This window comes from Zingiber officinale, chromosome 8A (assembly GCF_018446385.1).
Source record: "Zingiber officinale cultivar Zhangliang chromosome 8A, Zo_v1.1, whole genome shotgun sequence".
NCBI classification, from domain to species: domain Eukaryota; kingdom Viridiplantae; phylum Streptophyta; class Magnoliopsida; order Zingiberales; family Zingiberaceae; genus Zingiber; species Zingiber officinale.
The window spans coordinates 124,394,198-124,400,197 of record NC_056000.1 but is presented as its reverse complement, the minus strand read 5'-3'; the positions used below and the strand labels follow the sequence as shown (position 1 = coordinate 124,400,197).

The window sequence follows — 6,000 nt, the reverse complement described above, 5'->3', positions numbered from 1 at the left end:
TTCTAAAAAAAATCCTTATGTTATAATAGTTATGACATTTAATACAATCCTATTGCCTTTGTAGCAGCCTATTAAATAACTTTTAAAAATAATTTTAATCAATTTAAATAATTTTAAATAAAAAATATTTTGATATAATAATATTCAAAATTTAAAATTAATTATGTTGCTACTACTATTTTAAAATAATTTTGATAAAATTTAAATAATTTTGATTAAATTAATAAATAATATTTTAATATAATAATTTTAATTAAAATGAAATAGTATTAACTACTAAGCAACTACAACATTAAAATAAAGAATATTTTGAATACAAAACATTTGATGAGACTATCTTTTCTATTCTTCTTTTCTTTCTATTTCCAGTGTTACAACAATCATTTCTTGTTCAAGATACAGAAAAGAACATGATCAAAGAAGAATTGCGGACATAACAGTTAGAAATCACACAGACACTATATACAGAACTGAGATTAGTGAGGATCCTTAAAAAAAGATCCACTGCCAATATACCTTCTCCAGGATACCTCCGCCGCTGCGAACTGCAACGCGAAGAGTGTCGGATGCAGGAGGAACACCCCAAAGCAGCGGCACCACTACTGTCATTGCCAGCTTCTCTTGCAATCCTTCACTGCTAACTTTTTCTGCAGTCACAACCTGTGCAATCATGTATTCTTGTTTTAGCAAACATCTGTAGTCATTAAGGTGTCAAAAATGCTTGGATGGATGTGTTGTCCATCTTCAGCTTAAATTCACAAGCAAAAAACACTCACGGATTACAGTTTACATGAGGACGATCAAAAGGATAAAGCCAAATGCACACAACTTTGTCGAACACCCATGTTCCCAACAAAATTTAACCACCTTAGCAGTAATCTCAGTACTATCCATCTTATTAGAATCACATAATAAAAGGGCAGGGTGATGTAAGTCCGAAAGGTCTTAATAAAGACTCTGACATGCTTCTAAATCACAGATGAAAACATAACACACAGTGACACTGACACAAAAGAAGATCAAAAATTCTAATCATTCCGATGCTAACATTAACCGGACCAGGTAGGTTAAGAAAGTACAACATTAATTTTTAGTTCCCTGGTGAGAATAATGGTTATCTGGATATGCATTTTACCTTTTTTTATACAAAAGTCTAAAGAGCAACTTGGCAAATCTGATATTCTGACGGTTTGTTATCTGGTCATCAAGTTAGCACACCAGTCAGGTTCATGTTTCTTTATCCATAGGAAAATGAGTTCAGAGACCAAGTGGAAAGTAGGAAAAGTTTGTTATGAGCATGGCAAGAAGTGCAACTACGGAAGGTGGTGCAGCTATTCGTTGCTGGAGATATTTGAATAAGGTGGTGCAGCTATTCGTTGCTGGAGATATTTGAATTTTTTTAGTTGTTTTCCCTCTTTCCTTCATTCTTTGCTACCTTCCACAATCATTCCTTCCATTATCGCAAGCCCAACAGATCAGTGTGTACTAGAAAGTATGATAAATATGACTGATCGCATGCTTGTTTCTAAACTAGCATCATGTCTGTAGCAAGTAATGCTTGTGTTGCAACCAAGATTATATCTCCTAATTTTTTTATTTTTTCCCTAAGTTATGGAAGTCTATTTTCCAAAGAAAGTTTCAGAATCTATAGTCCCCAATTCTAATGAATTTGACACTAAACGTCAACTATAAAGAGGAGACTCAAGATAACATGACAAAATGTATAGCATACCTCACCACCATGCTCTACAACTGTATCTTCAACAACATCACTCAACATTTCAATGGAACGGCAAAAGCCAAAGAAACACATCCTTCGCCTCCTATCAAGTCCCTGTCGGCATACACCATAACATATTAATCATATAACTAAACTTATACTACAGCAAAATGAGATAGATATACACATTTGTCGCTGCAATATTAAAGAGTGCACCAAGGCATAATCCTTGATCGGGATCCATGTAATCACTCTCCTGAAAGCGCTGAACTTTTTGTGATAGCTGTGATTTCCCTTCCCTCTTCTGAACAACATGCATGATATCATAATGTATAAATTTGCTCAAAATGGCATAATAAGTAACAGCATGTGAGTACATTTAAATATGCCAAAAAAAAATTCTGTGCATGCTTACCATGCACAAAAAAAAACACAGAATATGTATAATTTTTAAGAGCTCAACAACTTAAATACAGGTAGAACAATTAAGAAGATGTTCCTGTGTAAGCAAAAGAACCTAAAGAGACATCCTAGGCAGGTAGATTTTTGTTTGACGCACAAATAATTTTTTATCACATGGATTAAATAATCAAACTACAGGATAATTAAGGATCTGAGTAACACACACACACACACACTAACTATATATATATATATATATATATAATTATTTGTAAGTTAGGACACAACAGGAAGACGCCCAAACGTCACCATATCAAGGTGCAACATGTGTAGAGAAGTTTGTTCATCAGAACAACAAATAAAAGTGAAAAGAATGTTCCATGATCAAAGATCAAGATCAATAATATGTGTGTGTGTCCGTGTGTGAGAGAGAGAGATAGGGCAGGGGAACAAAGAATTAGAATTCAGAATGAAAAGGGAACAGATTTAAAAAAAAAAAATCAATCAAAGAATAAATGTTCAAAGTTCTTGCAAAATAACACATATATAAGACGTCAATACCTTAATAGGAGAAAATCTATGAGGAACCAAGGATCCTCCTATCTGAATGAGCCCCTCGGAAGTAAAAAGAGTGATTCTATCTTGTGGAACCCATTGAATAACTGGAAAAATTTAGGAACAGTCATGCACTCCAGTCATATGAAAAAAAATGAGGCAAATATTTTGAACAAACAAAACAAGTACCACTAAATATTTCAATCATAGAACATTATACAAACTAAATAGCACTAAGAATCTGTTTCCAAGGAGAAAGTATCAGCAAAATTCTGTAAGTAATGCATCCAATCCCAACTTTCTATCCAATTATTAGTTTCATAAGAAGATGCATACTTTTGAATCTTCTTTTAGTTACTACTTCAAGAAAAAAACAATATGATAAATTGTACGCACCAATATACACCACGTATCCTCCTCTAGAAAAACATACCCCACTTATGATGGATTTTTATTAGTAAGGTTCTGATACATTTACACATTTCTGGAGGTTGACTACTACTTTGAATAGAAACTAGAGTACTCTAACCCTGTACCAATATTCCATATATTAGTTACAATTCGTGACGCAGCATACCTAGTTGGTCAAAAACTAAGTGATGACAATAAAATTGTTCTTGAATAGAAGAATTCTTTAATAGCACGCAAAGAGTTTGATGGTTTGTGCTGTGAGAATCAGTACAATCAGTTAGCTTCAAGCAAATGTACGATCCTCATCAATTTCTAGGAGATAAGATTGTAATGGAAGCAAAAGAAAAAAAAATCATAAAGTTCAATCAGAAACAAGAAGGGCACTAATAACTGATAACGACATGCTGAACAACTTTTTGAAGTAGCCTAAATTTCCTTTCCGTTCAAACAAAAAGATCCTAATTTTTTTTAAAAAAAAAAAAACATCATACATCAAGCAAGAACAAAGCTTTAATTACGACAACATACTCCGCAAGGACTAAAAGGCCAGCGAGGTTTGCAATTCAAAGAAACACAGAAACTAGTTAAACAAATTGATACAGTTATTGACGTGCCATCGGAAAGATTAGTCAAAAAAAAAAAAATTTGAAAACGAATTCAGAAAGTTGACACCGGGACACATTACGATCCGGAAATCCTGACTAAATTGACACGGCAACCAAAAAGAATAGCCATGAAGCAACAAAATCGAAACCCTAGTATTCCGAGATTGCAGGGATTGCGAGGCATACTCGGCCCCTCGGAGAAGGCGGAGGATTCCCAGGGGTAAGGACCATAGGGATCGTCCCCGAAGCATCCGGCCTCGTCATCGGACTCCTTGGCGCGTGGGCGGACCGATCGGCGACCGAGAAGACACAAGCGCCTGGGCGGAGGAGAGGCGAGGGAGGAAGACGGGGAGGAATAAGAGGAGGGGAATGCGAGTCGTCTCGGCGGACTGGTAGGACGGGAAGGGGAGAGCACGGCGCGGAAGGAGGAGGAGAAGCAAAGCGCAGAGGAGGAATCCGCCATGGACGAGAGAGAGAGAGGAGGAAGGTGGGGAAAGGAAAGAGGTTTCCGTGGCTGTGATAAAAACCGAAGCATCTAATTTTCCATCCTCGCCGCCTTCGCAAACGAGAAAGGCAAGGCGGGGAAGCGCGGAGGAATGGCCCACGTCTTCGTCCTGACTCGGCAAAGTCATGGGACGCTAGGGTATCAATTCGGATGGTCTAAACGGATTCGGATTAAAATAAAAAAAATCCGAATCCAAATTCAAATCTAAATACAATTTAAAACCCACCCCTAAAATTTAAATCTGAATCCGATCTAATAATTCGATTAAAAATAAATTTTTAAAATTATTTTTTTATTTTTTTTCTCAATACTTCGAATTCATTTTTATACTTTGATGGGACACATCTAGCACGGTAGCGCATATCAGATTTTACTTTTTTTCTCAAAAACTTGAAATAATAAAAATAGAAATAATACTGACGAAAAAACTATATAAGCTCACATTTTTTTTTAATCTCAGCTCAAACAGTCAGACAGAACATAAAAATAATTTTTAAAAAGGGTGAAAAAGTCAAAAAACGAGATCTCATTTTTCCTTGGATCAAAGGGTGCTTATTTTATTTTTTAATAAAAAAAACGCCCCTTGTGTCTTTTCAATCGTGTACATTTATCCACGAACTGTCGTTCTTATTATTATCTCGGTCTAGATCTCGTATCTAAATCTATTACAATTTTATAGTTACTATAATATCTACTTAATCTATATAAAAATATTTATATTATAATAATAATTGTAATTTTATAACAACTAAAATGTGAATTCAACTCTATTTACGTATCATTCCTATGTTACAATAATTATAAAATCTCATCTCTACTATAACACAAATTTAATTTACTCATCTAACATTTACATTATAGCAACTATAAAATTATAATTATTATAATATATGTAGTTATTACAGTTTCATAGTTATTACAACTATAAATACTCTGTGATAATTTTGATATGATCAACTAAATCAAGTTAGGTCTTATTATTATTTTAATGTCTTGTGTCTAAGTATGCAGAAACTTAAGAGCACAGAAAGTCGAGTGAAAGACGCAGCTAGCAAGAAGGAGGGCACGGGAGAGAGCCAACGGGCTCGGTGCATCCGAGAGACAAGGTACTACGAAAAAGTACATTTGTGAACGAGGAGGCGCGCGGCGTTTCCTAGGGACGAGAAGACGGAGCAGAAGACTGCTTGAAGGCCGAAAAATAGGTTCGGATAAGCCCTATTCCAAATGGTCGAAATCACCCAAGCAAGTGAAACCAAAGCGGAATACCCCGACCAATGCGAACGAAATCGGAGCGAAAGACTGGTACTGAAAGTCAACAAAATGTTGGCCTTTCAGTCTGGGCACCTGGACTCAGGCCCCTGGAACCCCTCTGGACGCCCAGACCTAAAATCTCAGTCAAACGCAACGTGGCGTGTTTCGTTATAATGGAGATAAAGTTTTATCCCCCTCCAGGCGCTTGGAACCCTTCCAAGCGCCCCGACCAGGGCTATCAATACAGCTCTGATCCCAGTAAGTTAGAACAACACTTGTAAACGATTCTTCTTTAATTTTGTTCTGTAATTAAGTGCTTCAACTGCTATAAGAGGCTTCTCCGTCTGAAGGAGATTGTTTAGTGAGCGTCAACTTTCTTAAATTAGTAATCCCTTGATTGCAAATTAAATAATCTTTATGTGTCTCTTCTTTTTAATCAGTCTCTTATTTCTTTTATGTAAGTCTCTATTCTAATCGAGAAAGAGGATTTTGTTTATTTTTATTGTGCAGACTATTCATCCCTCTCTAGTCGGTCGTTAAGGGACCAACAA

The 6,000-nt window shown here is 35.8% G+C and overlaps 1 protein-coding gene across 1 annotated transcript; it reads right to left on the bottom strand.

Annotated features, from left to right (window-relative positions):
- Positions 1-323: 323 nt before the first annotated feature.
- On the bottom strand, positions 324-4,292 carry LOC122010106. Its single transcript, XM_042566508.1, has 5 exons — positions 3,880-4,292; positions 2,684-2,784; positions 1,908-2,024; positions 1,733-1,834; positions 324-660 (listed from the first exon to the last, which is right to left on the bottom strand). The coding sequence occupies exons 1-5, from the start codon at positions 4,226-4,228 to the stop codon at positions 490-492; spliced, it is 840 nt and encodes a 279-aa protein (XP_042422442.1). The 5' UTR covers positions 4,229-4,292; the 3' UTR covers positions 324-489.
- Positions 4,293-6,000: the final 1,708 nt, after the last annotated feature.

Bases quoted from the DNA above. Each gene is read 5' to 3' on its own strand.
- LOC122010106 (XM_042566508.1), bottom strand. From the start codon at position 4,228: ATGCTTCGGTTTTTATCACAGCCACGGAAACCTCTTTCCTTTCCCCAC. The intron at 2,785-3,879 runs GTATGCCTCGCA...AAATTTTTCCAG, and splicing joins CGCCTTCTCCGAGGGGCCGA to TTATTCAATGGGTTCCACAA. The intron at 661-1,732 runs GTATGCTATACA...ATGATTGCACAG, and splicing joins TTGTAGAGCATGGTGGTGAG to GTTGTGACTGCAGAAAAAGT.